The sequence below is a fragment of the Myxine glutinosa genome, chromosome 10 (genome assembly GCF_964187855.1).
Source record: "Myxine glutinosa chromosome 10, kmMyxGlut1.1, whole genome shotgun sequence".
NCBI classification, from domain to species: domain Eukaryota; kingdom Metazoa; phylum Chordata; class Myxini; order Myxiniformes; family Myxinidae; genus Myxine; species Myxine glutinosa.
Genome location: NC_136270.1, coordinates 32,588,612 through 32,604,370, shown reverse-complemented (window position 1 = coordinate 32,604,370; position 15,759 = coordinate 32,588,612). Strand labels below are relative to the sequence as shown.

At 38.2% G+C, this 15,759-nt stretch overlaps 1 protein-coding gene across 1 annotated transcript in view; it reads left to right on the top strand.

Annotated features, from left to right (window-relative positions):
- The window catches only part of LOC137434435 (fibroblast growth factor 22-like), a 172,693-nt gene extending 159,006 nt beyond the window's left edge, over window positions 1–13,687 (top strand). The window contains exons 2-3 of the mRNA XM_068127416.2: window positions 3,608–3,711; window positions 9,981–13,687. Of these exons, the coding sequence (XP_067983517.1) occupies window positions 3,608–3,711; window positions 9,981–10,175 (299 nt within the window). The 3' untranslated portion in view covers window positions 10,176–13,687. The remainder of the gene's footprint in view (window positions 1–3,607; window positions 3,712–9,980) is intronic.
- The last annotated feature ends 2,072 nt before the right edge of the window (window positions 13,688–15,759 follow it).

Sequence of the window (15,759 nt, the reverse complement as noted above, 5' to 3'; positions counted from 1 at the left end):
ATTAATTATTTTTAGCAAACCATCTCACATTAATGAATTATTCCTCGCAAACCATCTCACGTTAATGAATTATTTCTACAAACCATCTCACATTAATGAATTATTTCGACAAACCATCTCACATTCATGAATTATTTCGACAAACCATCTCACATTAATGAATTATTTCGAGCAAATCATCTCACATTAATGAATTATTTCTACAAACCATCTCACATTTATGAATTATTTCTACAAACCATCTCACATCAATTAATTATTTTTAGCAAACCATCTCACATTCATGAATTATTTCGACAAACCATCTCGCATTTATGAATCATTTCTACAAACCATCTCACATTTATGAATTATTTCTACAAACCATCTCACAGTGATGAATTATTTCTACAAACCATCTCACATTAATGAATTATTTTTAGCCAACCATCTCACATTAATTAATTATTTCTCACAAACCATCTCACATTTATGAATCATTTCTACAAACCATCTCACATTTATGAATTATTTCTACAAACCATCTCACAGTGATGAATTATTTCTACAAACCATCTCACATTAATGAATTATTTTTTAGCCAACCATCTCACATTAATTAATTATTTCTACAAACCATCTAACATTCATGAATTATTTCTGCAAACCATCCAACATTAATGAATTATTTCGACAAACCATCTCACATTTATGAATTATTTATACAAACCATCTCACATTAATTAATTATTTTTGCAAACCCTCTCACAATAATGCATGATTTCTACAAACAATCTTATATTTACGAATATTTCTACAAACCATCCAACATTCATGAATTATTTCTACAAACCATCTTACATTTATGAATTATTTATACAAACCATCTCACATTTTTGAATTATTTATACAAACCATCTCACATTAATGAATTATTTTGAACAAACCACCTCACATTAATGAATTATTTCGAGCAAATCATCTCACATTAATGAATTGTTTCTACAAACCATCTCACATTTATGAATTATTTCTACAAACCATCTCACATCAATTAATTATTTTTAGCAAACCATCTCACATTAATGAATTATTCCTCGCAAACCATCTCACGTTAATGAATTATTTCTACAAACCATCTCACATTAATGAATTATTTCGACAAACCATCTCACATTCATGAATTATTTCGACAAACCATCTCACATTTATGAATCATTTCTACAAACCATCTCACATTTATGAATTATTTCTACAAACCATCTCACAGTGATGAATTATTTCTACAAACCATCTCACATTAATGAATTATTTTTAGCCAACCATCTCACATTAATTAATTATTTCTCACAAACCATCTCACATTTATGAATTATTTCTACAAACCATCTAACATTCATGAATTATTTCTGCAAACCATCCAACATTAATGAATTATTTCGACAAACCATCTCACATTTATGAATTATTTATACAAACCATCTCACATTAATGAATTATTTCGAGCAAACCATCTCACATTAATGAATTATTTCGAACAAACCATCTCACATTAATGAATTATTTCGAACAAACCAACTCACATTAATGAATTATTTCGAACAAACCATCTCACATTAATGAATTATTTCGAGCAAATCATCTCACATTAATGAATTATTTCTACAAACCATATCACATTAATGAATTATTTCTACAAACCATCTCACATCAATAAATTATTTCTCCAATCCATCTCATGTTATTGAATTATTTCTACAAACCAGCTCACATTAATGAATTATTTCGACAAACCATCTCACATTTATGAATCATTTCTACAAACCATCTCACATTTATGAATTATTTCTACAAACCATCTCACAGTGATGAATTATTTCTACAAACCATCTCACATTAATGAATTATTTTTAGCCAACCATCTCACATTAATTAATTATTTCTCACAAACCATCTCACATTTATGAATTATTTCTACAAACCATCTAACATTCATGAATTATTTCTGCAAACCATCCAACATTAATGAATTATTTCGACAAACCATCTCACATTTATGAATTATTTATACAAACCATCTCACATTAATGAATTATTTCGAGCAAACCATCTCACATTAATGAATTATTTCGAACAAACCATCTCACATTAATGAATTATTTCGAACAAACCAACTCACATTAATGAATTATTTCGAACAAACCATCTCACATTAATGAATTATTTCGAGCAAATCATCTCACATTAATGAATTATTTCTACAAACCATATCACATTAATGAATTATTTCTACAAACCATCTCACATCAATAAATTATTTCTCCAATCCATCTCATGTTATTGAATTATTTCTACAAACCATCTCACATTAATGAATTATTTCTACAAACCATCTCACATTAATGAATTATTTCTACAAACCATCTCACATTTATTAATTATTTCTGCAAACCATCTCACATTAATGAATTATTTCTACAAACCATCTCACATTTATTAATTATTTCTCCAAACCATCTCACATCAATGAATTATTTCTCCAAACCATCTCACGTTAATGAATTATTTCTGCAAACCATCTCACATTAATGAATTATTTTTACAAACCATCTCACATCAATGAATTATTTCTACAAACCATCTCACATTTATTAATTATTTCTACAAACCATCTCACGTCAATGAATTATTTTTAGCAAACCATCTCACGTTAATGAATTATTTCTACAAACCATCTCACATTAACCCTTAGATGCAGGCATCAAAAACCCTACATAAATGCAGCCATTGGGCCTCGGAGGCCCAACGGATGTATTCGTATAATGTATTTTTTTTTTTGATAGATTTTTTTTCTTTAATATCCTTTTTCAATCCAAGTCGATGCTCATGGATGTGTATTTGTTCAGAAAATGTGAATCATTGATCCTATTAGCTGGAAGAATCCCATACAAGTAATTAATCCTTTTTTTTTTTTGCCAAAAGAATTTTTTATTCTTGGTTTTTCAACTTTTTTTTCTCTAAAAAGTGGAGGCTCATGGAGGAGTATTTGCTCAAAAAATATGATTCATTAATCCTTTTATTTAGAATGTATATGTCTACAACTGTCAAAAAACCTAGAACTATGCAGCCATTGGACCTCGGAGGCCCCACGAATGTATTCGTGTAAAGTTTTTAAATTTTCATATTTTTGTCACTGAATTATTTGTAACCAGGTTATAGGAGCATATAATGAGGTTCACATCAAGAAAATAATGATATAACATAGTAGAACAACAACATTTATGTGGGGCCTCGAAGGCCCCAGGCCTGCATTCGTGTCGGATTTTCAGGTTATAAGTGAAGAATGAAGATTTTCCCACGAGCCAGAATGAAATTTTTATTTATTTATGTCACTGAATTTTGTGTAACAACATTTCGACAATATTGTGTAACAATATTCCACGGCTACCTTCTTTTTTTTTTTACTTTACTTTAAAAAAAAAAAACTCGGGACAAATCAAACAATTGTTTCAGCATTTTTTTTATGAACATGGTGGTTGGATTGATGTTTCATGACCAAAAACATGTCGGACAGCAGGTGCACTGGGCTTGCAGTCCACATAACTTACATATGTGTCATTTTCCACAGCACTGATGGAAATCAAATCGGTGGATGTGGGAGTCGTGGCAATAAGAGGAATCAACACCGGCTTCTTCTTGGCAATGAACAGCCATGGCAGGATTTATGGCACGGTGAGAGCAAGAAAGCTTGGAATAAAATTCTGATGTTGTATTATTCCTATTGAACAATGGACACATAAGATAAGAGAAATGACAAAAACGAAATTTGATAGGTATTTCTAGATAATTATGTCCATTGGAGAAGAAAGTTACAGGTATATAAATTTTCGTTTCCATTTCCTGAAACGAAGAAACACCTGCAACCTTAAGTGGATCATTTGATAACTTTTTGATGATGGTCGGCCAAAATATCTACTTGATGTCAAGATGGAAGTAGGAATTTGTAATTTTGTTGCAATCGTGAAACTTATTGCATCGACATCCTTAACTTCACACTGCATCTACATCCTTAACTTCACACTGCTTCAAAAACCAAAAAGGTGAAATATCAGATACAGTTCACTTTTTAAAATCCAGGCACTGAGACTCATAGAAGGGAAGAGTAAGAGGGCACAAAGGGTGAACAGTCACCAAAGTGGGGTAAAGCAAAAGCAGCAGGACAAGAACATCTGGACGCATCACAACCACAAGGGGAAGTGAAGAATGACAGGTGAAAGGTAGATACGGAATCTCAGCTGGTGTTGTGTAGCTCAAACATTGAAATGGGAGAAACCACGAGTTGACGGTTTCCAGCAGACTTGAAATTCTGTAGGGACGAGCTCGATACAACACACTCGGGAAGACAGGTGAGAAAAGAGGGTTGTGAACAAATGGTGGTGAACGTTAATTTTTGATTTGGGGACGGCAACAAGGAAAGGCTTTCGGGTAGGCGGTGATCAGCAGCAGCACCATTCCACAAAAGCACCATTCAATCACATCGGATTGTTACAGATTTTTTTCGGACGAGGCTTTTGATTTAATCAATTATGGATAGAATACGACTTCACTGATGATGCCATCATTATCACCCAATATACACCATGAGGACTTGATGACATATGCCAAGTTTCAATTTTTTTCTATGCGTGGTTTCGGAGAAGATGATATCCAATTTTTTTCCTTTAATCCAATATGGCTGCCATACAATGTGACCTATGATGGCAGAGCTATCAATAAAAGATTCTCCATGGGGAGGGAGTCCCTATAATGTTGACATTTTTGCATTGATCAGACAAGCTGTTGAAGAGAAAACAAAACGCAAAGCGAGAATATATAGATATGGACACACACACACACACACACACACACACACACACACACACACACACACACAAACACACAAAGATGGATACTTTGAAGACCTGGGAGGGTTCCGTTCCACCTTCTTAAACTCACATATGGAGATGACAACCAACAACACACAGACACACACATGGGGGCGAGGCGAGCAAACCTGAGTTTCTCACATTAGCCCTGCACTGCACTTAGATGTTGAGGAAGCCTGGTGTTGGCTTAATGGTTAAGGTGGCTGGCTTAAAATATTTGAGTCTTGAATTTGAGCCATGTCATGCCGTTGAATTAACGCCAGGTGGGTTGATTCAGCCTGTCATCCTTCTGAGGTTGGCAAAATGAGTACCAGCTGACTGGTGGTGGTTTGTGTGCAGCCTGTGGTTGCTGGGTGCATTATGTTCTGGATGTGCGGCTGATGCAATGACCCTCTATTACCAGTATATATCTACAGTCACGTGAAAAAGTAAGTACACCCCATGTAAAGTTTTGACTTTTTCAACATATTTCAACATGCAGCTCTTTGATCTTCATTTCAGCAATATTGATAGATAAAGGTGATATAATATAACAAATATCATGAAACATTTACATTTTGTAGTCCATTGTATAATTTAAATAAACATAAATGCAAATTTCGCTTGTGGAAAAAGTAAGTACACCCCTACATTTATCACTACTTCAAATACATAAAATTAGAATCAGGTGCACCAGCTCAGGTGCAAATGATTAGAACATCGTTAGAGAGGATCTTGGAGGAACCTGTCTTATTTAAACCTCAGACATTTAGTTTGGTTTGCTCTTTGTTGTTGAAGTGTGCGGCGTCACCATGCCTAGATCAAAAGAGCTCTCTGAGGCCTTCAGAAAGAAGGTTATAGATGCCTACGAGTCTGGGAAGGGATTTAAAAATATCTCCAAACAATTTGAAATCAATCATTCGACTGTCCGGAAGATCATCTACAAGTGGAGAAGATTCCAAACAACTGCCAACTTGTTCAGGCCAGGCCGCCCCAGCAAGTTCAGCCCGAGAGCAGACCACAAGTTGCTGAAAGAAGTCTCTAAGAACCCCAGAATGTCATCACCGGACCTACAGGTAGCTCTTGCCACTGTTGATGTCAAAGTGCACGAGTCTACCATTAGAAAGAGGCTGCACAAATTTGATCTACATGGGAGGTGTGCCAGGAGGAAACCTTTGCTGTCCAGAAAGAACATCAGGGCAAGACTAAAGTTTGCCAATGAACACCTAGGTAAAGACCAGCACTTCTGGATCAATGTGCTCTGGACAGATGAGTCAAAGGTAGAGTTATTTGGCCACAGTACCTGAAGACATGTTTGGCGAAAACCAAAGACAGCATTTGACCACAAGAACCTGATACCAACTGTAAAGCATGGTGGTGGAAATATTATGGTTTGGGGCAGCTTTGCTGCATCAGGGCCTGGGCAGCTCACCATCATAGAATCCACTATGAATTCATCTTTGTACACCAGAGGGTGCTTGAGGATAATGTGAGGCCATCTGTCGGAAAGTTGAAGCTCAACCGAAGGTGGACCTTGCAACATGACAATGACACTAAACATACCAGTAAATCCACCAAGGAATGGCTGAAAAGAAAGAAAGGGAGGGTTCTGGAATGGCCAAGTCAAAGCCCAGATCTTAATCCCATCGATATGTTGTGGGGGGATTTGAAACGAGCTGTGCATGCAAGAAACCCCTCAAACATCGCACAGCTGAAAGAATTCTGCATGGAGGAGTGGGCAAAAATTTCTCCCAGTCGATATCAGAGACTGGTAGACAGTTATAAGAAAAGCCTACTTGAGGTTGTTTCTGTCAAAGGGGGCAATACCACCTATTAGAGCCAAGGGTGTACTTACTTTTTCCACATGCGAAATTTGCATTGATGTTTATTTAAATTATACAATGGACTACAAAATGTAAATGTTTCATGATATTTGTTATATTATATCACCTTTATCTATCAATATTGTTGAAATGAAGATCAAATAGCTGAATGTTGAAATTTGTTGAAAAAGTCAAAACTTTACATGGGGTGTACTTACTTTTTCACGTGACTGGATATTACATAATTTCAAAGTCTTTGAATGTCTTCTCAATTCCCATTTCCTCAAGCATCATGAATATCACAGTCTTCTATCTGACCAACAATATGGCTTTTGCAAGGCAAGATCTACTGGTGATGTCCTTTCTTACATTACGAATGTCTGGGCCTCTTCTCTGAGAGACTTTGGGGAATTCTTTGTTGCAGGCCTTCATATCTCAAAAGTCTTTGACAGAGGTTGGCATCGGGGTCTGATATCCAAGCTTCCCTCTTTCGGCTTTCCTCCTTCGCTCTGCTCTCACATCGTGTTTTCTCTCCGGCCGCTCCTTCTCCATAAATGTTGATGGTTCGACATCTCCCTCCTTCCCTATTAACAGCGGTGTCCCTCAGGGTTCCGTCCTGTCTCCTACACTCTTCCTTATTTTTATCAATGACCTTATTGCTTCTGCAATTAACCAAATGCACTCGTATGATAATGACTCGACATTACATTCATCCATGTTTTTCCCATCTGACCCATCTTCCCTCACTCGATCTCCATCTCGTTTGATCACAGCCACCTCTTTAAATTTGGATTTGGACAATATTTCCTCGTGGGCAAATGTAATCAGGTTAAATTCAATGCTTCTAAAACTCAATTTCTTCACATCTCTCTCTCTCGAAAACCCCGCTCAACTCTCCAATCTGCTTTGAAAGCTCCACAATTACACCATGTGATACAATAAACCTACCAAGTATTACCCTAACATCAAATTTATCCTGGAATCCACACATTACACAAATAGCTAAGTCTGTCTCGAAGAAACTACGAGTCCTGTTCAGATGTCGAAGATTCTTCTCCTCTCAACAGTTTCTTCAACTATATAAAGGATTGATTCGTCCTTGTATCGAGAACTGCTCTCACACCTGGGGAGGTTCAAGCTCCACACACTTACTGGACAGAATTGAATCCAAAGTAATCCGACTTATCAACTCTCTCAATCTGACCTCAAAACTCGACCCGCTCGAATTGCTCCACAAAGTTGGCTCTCTTTCTCTTTTCTACAGATATTACTTCGGTTTCTGCTCCCAATAACTTGCTGCTTGTGTTCCTTTGCCATTAGCGAGACCACGGAATACTCGACAAGCCATTGCATCACATGATTATTGTGTGGCCATTGGCAAGTCACGGGTGGCCCGTTATGGTGTTTGCTTCATCCCCTCCACTGCCAAACTCTGGAACTCTTTACCTTCCCATGTATTTCCAAACACTTCCGACCTACGCCTTTTTAAAAAGCAGATTTGAACTCAGGACCCTGAGATCTCAAGCCAGCCATCTTAACCGTTGAGCCAACACCAGACTTAGCTTACTGGTAAGAGGAGCACAGCCACACTTCAAGAAATGATGCAACCAGCAACCACAGGCTGCACACGAAACAACAAGGTGTTGAAAAATAAAAATCAATCTTGGCATATCTTGGATTGTTGTATCACTTTTTTATATAACTTTTTGAATGTCCCACACAGAAGGAGCAGCATGTCGAATGACCCGCCTGTAGGTCAATCTGATGATCAGAGGTCAGGGTTAGAGAAGAGATGAGTCTTGAGTTCTGCTTCAAGAGTAGCTTGGATATTCTCCACCTTGGTGGGAAGGAAGTTCACCTGCTGTTGGATATTTTCAGTGAAGGTGTTGGATTATTACAGGAAGAAAGGGTAAAGAGATCTTCCTTTTTTATATAAATATATGGTTGAAGGCATTCGGCCTCTTTAAGTCTGCTGTGAGTGCAAAGAGCAGAGAAAGATAAATAATTATTTGAAGGCCATTTGAAAGGTGAGTAGTGTGAGAAGGTGAAACTGCTATGGCTGGGTGGCTTTCATGGTCACGTGACTGATGTAACGACACAACTCTCCCACGAGGTGGAATACAAGAGACACTTTTTCTAGTTGTTCACTGCTGAGAGCAGGAGACGATTTTAGTTTCAAATGGCTTCAGAACATTTCTTCTTTGTCAAGAGGCAGTTTATCTTATTTAAGTGTCTGATAGTTGGTGCAGAGGTAGCACACACACCTTTGACTGTACCTCCACAGATGGTGCTGTACCTCCACCTGTACCTCCAACCCGGCCTTGTCCGGGTTTGATTCTTAACCTGACTATGGACTGGTGGATTTGCGTTGACCAGGTGTTAAATCGCAAAATGACCCTGAACAGGTGTCCCTCGGATGGACATTGAGCCGGGGACCCATCTGCTAGCATTAGATGGTGGACGATAAAGATCCCAGGGTGTCGTTCGCAATGAGGAGCCGATTCTGGGGCCCTGGACAAATGACAAATTCCTGTCAAATTGACCTTCAGTTGAATCCAAGGCCTGGCCAAGTCACTTGAGGAATGACTTGGACCAAGCGCACACGCTCTGCGAGCCACTGACCCCATCTACATGGGAAATGGCATCAGGGGAGAGTCTGTCTTATTTCAGACAATCATCTGTATAGCTGAATCGAGAGAATTTGCTTATTTGCATTTGTGAAAGAGAAAACTGGGGCAAGATTCCCCCTTAGGAAAAGCATGCTAAGATGCCTCCTCCATCCTTCCCCCAGCAAATTATGCAAACTAGTCCTGGTTTCATATTCACTTTCTGTCTTTCCTGAATGGACACACCAGGGTGTTCTCTGGATAATGGAAATTACAAAATGGAAAATGTTCAGTATGTATACTAAACAAAAGAGCTGGCCAGATGTATATAAACGGAGAGCCCGGGAAGGGGTATCTTGCCCTTCCAGTATGCAGGAGCCTTGTGCCCCAGTACACAAATTTCAAAAAAGTGGGAATAATAAATTTAAAATGTATTTTAAATCCATCTGGTGTCTCAAATAAGACATGAAAGCATAAACAGTGAGTTATCGCCAGAACCCTGTACAAATTCCAAAGATGCCTGCCCTAACCTACAATTGGTACTGCCAAGCACGCGACACTGTATCCCTAGAATGGTGCTCCCAGCAGTCACGTGCTGCTTATATTAGAGAAGACCCCAAAGCGTTTCCTCTTTGTTAGCACAAAATGCCACCTGTCCCTGTTCGCAGAAGGAGTTCAACGATTCTTGCTACTTCAGGGAACGCATACAAGAGAACGGCTACAACACGTACTGCGCACTTCGTGTCGGAGAGAGCGGACAGCAGCTCTACCTCGCGCTTGGGTTCGATGGCAAACCACGCCGTGGCTCCAGAGCTCGGGCCAATCATCCATCCACACATTTCCTGCCTATGTTACCTCGCTGAAAAGTTTAACTCAAGTGGTTGTTGCATGTACAGAATGAAGGCTTTCAGTGGATTTCTACTTGTACAGGAAGAGATTCAAGATTGCAGTAAGGTACTAGACTGGTGCTGGTCACCTTTTTCACATTCCAAGAGATTGCACCAATGCACCATCAGCCGTTCTGCGGTTGTAGTTCTGAGAGTTGTGTAATTTTGGGATACGCTTTATTAGGTTTTCTATTGAAAAGTCGTTTTTTTCAAACCTGTTCACTTATTTTAGTTTTAGTTCCAGTAAACTTTCATACAAGGAGGGACCAGACAAATCAGACCGGAGACCTGTCCAAGAAAGCACCACCATGATGACTGTCATCCTAGTTATCAAGGGCATAGTTACCACTGTATGGAGGGAGTTCCTAAAGTTGTGGTAGGCCCAAAAATGAAAACAATAATAAGACAATATTGAACCATAATGATGATTACATCCATTCCTGTAATCATGTCTACAACTGGTGGATAACCCCAAAAGACATGTATCCGATATGCAATATGTTGGCCAGTGTGTGCTCGCCCACCTTAAGAGGTGATTTTAAAAACTCTGTGATTTTCATTCATAATGAAAATCACAATAGAACCGCACCCTTTATAACAATTGTGTTCCTTTACTAGACAGGTACCTCCTGGTAATTAATCAGACATGTTTGCAGTACTGGGGGCTCATCAAAACTTTGTCTGACGTAGAACAAATGTGCCCATTTTGTATACAACATTTAGGTGCCTGGAAGAGCAAGGTGACGGGGGCCAAAAAGACAATGTGCTCTCGTAGCACAGCAGGCCACAGACAGATGCAACAAGCAATGAAATAATGGACATGAAAAGAGGACAAAGAGGAGAGGAGGAAACAATAACCTGCAAATAAGAGATTTGTGTTAGGGGTAGGGGTGGAGTGAAAAAGACCATGGTAGTGATGGGTGCTTATATGAGATGGTGCTGTACCTCCACCTTGAATCCTCTAGGGAAGTTTGATAAGCTTTAATAGGTTTTCTGGGAGTGGGGAGGGGATTGGGATTGGACCATATCTGGAAGTCAGTTTCATAAATGGAAGAAACGGGGAACAAATGAGTTGAGGTGTGCAGTAACGCTATTTTGGGGGAGTTTAGCCAGGAGGAGTTACTGCAAGAATGCGTGCATTCTTGAGGACCTGGGAAAGGTCGTACGGCTGTGACAGCAGAGGGAACTAGCCGGACCAGAGTAGAGGTGGTGTAAAACAGAGTCCACCGACCTATCTGAAATGCAAAAGCAACAGGCCTTGTGTTTCGGCCTCATCACACGAGATGCCAATGTTGAGAGCTTTAGATTCCACTGAATCCAGGAGAGTTATATGTGATGCTGGGACACCAGCCCATACAGGAGAGCAGTACTCCATTGAGCTCAGGACAAAGGCCTTGTAGGCTTCGACCAGTTCTGATTTATCAAGGAATGACTTGGAATGATGGAGGATGCTTAGTCCGGGCCTGGCTTTGGAGACCGGCTTTGCTATACGGTCTGCTCAGGTGATGTTGTGGCTGATTGGGAGGCCTGTATACGTTCAGGATACTCAATGTCCTCCAGTAGCTGGCCATTTAAATTGATAGGTAGGTTCATGTGATGATCCTCCTGAAATGACAGAGTGAGACTATGAGATTCGTCACGGTTGAAATATAAACAGGGTGACAATTCTTTCTGCATTTTATAATATTTTAGTGCATCATATTCATTTCCTCAGAATATATTATTTTTATATACCTCCATACATGACAATCCCGGTGTCTTATCACTCCTTGATGATTGAACTTTTGAAGATCGAATCCCTGAAAAGAAGAAAGTCCGTAAATTCCGATGAAGCTTATGTTTTAGGACGTGGCCTACTATGGTACTGAAGAAATCCACAGTAGTTCATATTGTACCAATTTAAGGACAATGGCTTTGTTTAAACAATGGCTTCATGATTGGCTTAACAATGCTTTTTGACTGAACATCAGTCATGGCAGTATGGAATCTCACCTATGACAAAACCGCTTATGGGCCAAACGGTATCGAGATTATCAATACCAGAATGGAATCTTATCAGAAGAACTGATGGAACAGAGGAATGCTTTAGAAATAATAAAGAATCGTGTTTTCTAACAAACATGGCGGTGACACAAAGTTGTGGAGGAAACAATATTTATGGTACTGATCAGCTTTGAGCGCAAGGCAAACCTGTAGGCGTGTAAGGTGTACGACAATACGTACTCACATACAGGTAAACTTGTGCCTGTGTTCAAGTTATTCACTCAAGCAGACAATTTCCCAGAAGTGATGCAACCTCGCCTCCATTTAAGCCGGCAAGCAATTGCTCGGTTTGACAGCTTAAGGAAAGCAAAGAATTGTGGGTAATTTGCTCAGATGAAAAGGTAATGACTTTGAGGTTGAAAAGCATTTCCCATCTCCATCACTCCGCTGAAGCAATTCCCAGGATATTTTCCATCCGGATGGCACATGGAGAGAACGCTTCACGGTCCGGAATTAACCTTGCGCTGAATTAGTTGAGAAACGTCTTCCCTTTACCCCTCCCGTCAGATGTAAAGACGTTGTTGTTATGAGCATTACATACCGGCACACATTGGCTTTTGATGATCCACAATTCTTCGGACACCATAATATGTCTTCATATCCCATTTTTGGCATCCAGGTGGGAAAGACAAAGACCGTTTTAGTTTGTTGTCATGCACTATTCCTTAAATGTTTGTAATTTTAAGGGTAACGTTATACAAAATGCATGACTGCACATGTCTGCACGACCGTGCAGGTAGCAAACATCAAACAATCTTTGCTGTATATTGTACTTTTTATGGCACCTTAAAGAGAAACTGCAATTTGTATGTATGTTTAAAAAAAAAATGTTTCGTTTGCAACACTGAAAAGAAAGATTGCATGCCATGTGACGTCATACTGTTAATGAACGTCACACTTCGCAGTGTAAATATCGCAGCGTATTCCGAGAGTATTGCATTGCAGTGTAAATAAGACCACGGATGCGCAGATTATAATAAATTATATTAGTTCAAAAGGTCGCAAACGTTCCAAGAGCGACGACAGTGCAATTACGTGAGAGCGCTGCAAATTAGCGACAAACGCAGGTGTAACACAATCATTTAACGACTCTCCTATCTGTAGATACGATTCATACATATTGTTCTTTCACTCCAATAAAAGATAAAATACCTCCAAAACAACAAGTGGTTACAAATCGAACGAGCAAAATGTTCATCAGAGTCATCTACCGTACTGCTGTCCTATTAACCAGCTCCTAGTCCTTGATGTATGTACCTACATTGCAATGACACCTGTTGGTAATAAGGTACTATCATGTTTGTCAAAAGGGTTATGAATCCCTCTTCCCCAAAATTTGAGATTGTATTGTATTTGCTCAAGATAGCCATTCTGTTTATACCATCCTCATTGTACAAGGTATATTTGTTGCCAAATTATTTTATTATAAAAGAACTTACACTGGATTTGCACTCCTGTATTTCCTTCTGCCCAATGACAGGGTCCGAGAAATAAAAAGGTTAAAAAAACAGGTCCTTTCCTTTTCCTAAAAACCTTGTGGGTTATAAATCCTAAAATCCCATCGAGCAAGGTGCAGAATAAAGTTCATATGAGGTTGGGGTCAAAAGGTTTTCCTTTGGCCATGTAAAAAGGAGTTTTCTTTTGACCATGTAAAAAAGAGTTTTCCTTTGACCATGCAGAAAAGAGTTTTCCTTTGACCATGTAGAAAAGAGTTTTCCTTTGACCTTGTAAAAAAGAGTTTTCCTTTGACCTTGTAAAAAAGAGATTTCCTTTGACCTTGTAAAAAAGAGTTTTCCTTTGACCTTGTAAAAAAGAGTTTTCCTTTGACCTTGTAAAAAAGAGTTTTCCTTTGACCTTGTAAAAAAGAGTTTTCCTTTGACCTTGTAGAAAAGAGTTTTCCTTTGACCATGTAGAAAAGAGTTTTCCTTTGACCTTGTAAAAAAGAGTTTTCCTTTGACCTTGTAAAAAAGAGTTTTCCTTTGACCATGTAGAAAAGAGTTTTCCTTTGACCTTGTAAAAAAGAGTTTTCCTTTGACCTTGTAAAAAAGAGTTTTCCTTTGACCATGCAGAAAAGAGTTTTCCTTTGACCATGTAGAAAAGAGTTTTCCTTTGACCTTGTAAAAAAGAGTTTTCCTTTGACCTTGTAAAAAAGAGTTTTCCTTTGACCATGTAGAAAAGAGTTTTCCTTTGACCTTGTAAAAAGGAGTTTTCCTTTGACCATGCAGAAAAGAGTTTTCCTCTGACCATGTAGAAAAGAGTTCTCCTCTGACCATGTAGAAAAGAGTTTTCCTCTGACCATGTAGAAAAGAGTTCTCCTCTGACCATGTAGAAAAAGGTTTTCCTCTGACCATGTAGAAAAGAGTTTTCCTCTGACCATGTAGAAAAGAGTTCTCCTCTGACCATGTAGAAAAGAGTTCTCCTCTGACCATGTAGAAAAGAGTTTCCTCTGACCATGCAGAAAAGAGTTTTCCTTTGACCTTGTAAAAAATAGTTTTCCTTTGACCATGTAAAAAAGAGTTTTCCTTTGACCTTGTAAAAAAGAGTTTTCCTTTGACCTTGTAAAAAAGAGTTTTCCTTTGACCATGTAGAAAAGAGTTTTCCTTTGACCTTGTAGAAAAGAGTTTTCCTCTGACCATGCAGAAAAGAGTTTTCCTTTGACCATGTAAAAAAGAGTTTTCCTTTGACCATGTAAAAAAGAGTTTTCCTTTGACCTTGTAAAAAAGAGTTTTCCTTTGACCTTGTAAAAAAGAGTTTTCCTTTGACCTTGTAAAAAAGAGTTTTCCTTTGACCTTGTAAAAAAGAGCTTTCCTTTCACCTTGTAAAAAAGAGTTTTCCTTTGACCTTGTAGAAAAGACTTTTCCTTTGACCATGTAAAAAAGAGTTTTCCTTTGACCATGTAGAAAAGAGTTTTCCTTTGACCTTGTAGAAAAGAGTTTTCCTCTGACCTTGTAAAAAGGAGTTTTCCTTTGACCTTGTAGAAAGGAGTTTTCCTTTGACCTTGTAAAAAAGAGTTTTCCTTTGACCATGTAAAAAAGAGTTTTCCTTTGACCATGTAAAAAAGAGTTTTCCTTTGACCATGTAGAAAAGAGTTTTCCTTTGACCTTGTAAAAAAGAGTTTTCCTTTGACCATGTAAAAAAGAGTTTTCCTTTGACCATGTAGAAAAGAGATTTCCTTTGACCATGTAAAAAAGAGTTTTCCTTTGACCATGTAAAAAAGAGTTTTCCTTTGACCTTGTAAAAAAGAGTTTTCCTTTGACCTTGTAAAAAAGAGTTTTCCTTTGACCATGTAAAAAAGAGTTTTCCTTTGACCTTGTAAAAAAGAGTTTTACTTTGACCTTGTAAAAAAGAGTTTTCCTTTGACCTTGTAAAAAAGAGTTTTCCTTTGACCTTGTAAAAAAGAGTTTTCCTTTGATCTTGTAAAAAAGAGTTTTCCTTTGACCATGTAAAAAAGAGTTTTCCTTTGACCATGTAAAAAAGAGTTTTCCTTTGACCATGTAAAAAAGAGTTTTCCTTTGAC